This window comes from Fonticula alba (genome assembly GCF_000388065.1).
Source record: "Fonticula alba strain ATCC 38817 unplaced genomic scaffold supercont2.116, whole genome shotgun sequence".
NCBI lineage: Eukaryota > Rotosphaerida > Fonticulaceae > Fonticula > Fonticula alba.
The window spans coordinates 672-1,761 of record NW_009243086.1 but is presented as its reverse complement, the minus strand read 5'-3'; the positions used below and the strand labels follow the sequence as shown (position 1 = coordinate 1,761).

At 78.6% G+C, this 1,090-nt stretch overlaps 1 protein-coding gene across 1 annotated transcript; it reads left to right on the top strand.

The window, feature by feature from the left end:
• Positions 1 to 302: 302 nt before the first annotated feature.
• On the top strand, positions 303 to 800 carry H696_06335 (hypothetical protein; the record flags this gene model as incomplete). The annotated part of the gene is made up of 1 exon (XM_009500077.1): positions 303 to 800. A coding segment is annotated over one exon (396 nt), but the record flags the coding sequence as incomplete, so codon positions are not given.
• Between the last annotated feature and the right edge of the window lie 290 nt (positions 801 to 1,090).

The following is a 1,090-nucleotide window of genomic DNA, read 5'->3' as shown; positions in this document are numbered from 1 at the left end:
GCGTGTGCGCGCGCGCGCACGCGCCCCTGGCCGACGAAACCAGAGACTGGCGACGGGCTGTTTGCCTGGGGGCCGGGCGGCCGGCCGGCCAGCCGGCGGGTTCGCCGGGGGACGCCCCCCGGTCCCACTGCCTGGGACGGGCGGACATCATCCGGCCCCGCGCGCCGGCCCAAGCGCGTGCCTCACCTCCCCGGGGCCGGGCGCGCGGTCGCAGGCGGGGCCCGGCCCATCCCGGGCAGCGGGGCTGCTTCTTCGGGAGAACGTGCGCCGGGCGCCCCCCAGCGCGAACAGGCCCCGGGCATGCCGCGAGTTGCGCAGGGCGGGGTGGGCGCGTCCGCCCGGCCGCCAACAGGGGCACGCCTCCCCTCCCCCAGGGCAGGCCGGCAGCGGACAGTCCCCGGCGCGGCGGGCGCGCCCCCACGGCCGGGAATGCACGGTTAATATGCCGCCTGCGCTCGGGCCCGGTGCTCATCCCCCGGCCGTCGTGGCCCCCGGGCGCTGCGCCAGCCCGAGCCCGGCCGCGGCCGGCCAACCATTGGCAGGAGCCACATAGGCCCCCGGCATGCCCCGGCGCTCTGCGGCCACAGGGGCGACCCCCGAGGCGGGCGCCGGAGGTACGAGCGGCGCGTTCTCACGGCCTCGCGCGATGGTCGCCATCGGCGGAATGCGGCCGTTCTGGAGTGAACCAGTACACGTGATGTCCCGTTCGAAGGCCGACACCCGGAACATGTCGCAGGGGGTGCGCGCCCCCCGGGGAGAGACATGCATGCCGCCGGTGCGGCGGGACGCCGTGCGGTCTGTCTCACTCTCTCTGTCACAAGTGCGCGCGGTGCTTGCCCGGTGGCCGGTGGGCACCGGCCGGCATCCGCCCTGGCCCTGACAGGCCCCGGCGCCGGGAGAGCTGTCTCGCCCCGGGGGTCGGGCCGGCGCCGGGGACGCGGGGCTGCGCGCCTGTCCGCCGGGGAAGCCTCCCCCTCTCGGGCCGGGCCCCGTCCGGCGCCCCCCGGGATTGTGGGTGGACTTCGGCCCGGCGGCCGGGCGTCCAGGGGGAGGGGGGAAGGAGGAGGCCGCGCGCCCGGCGCAGGACCAG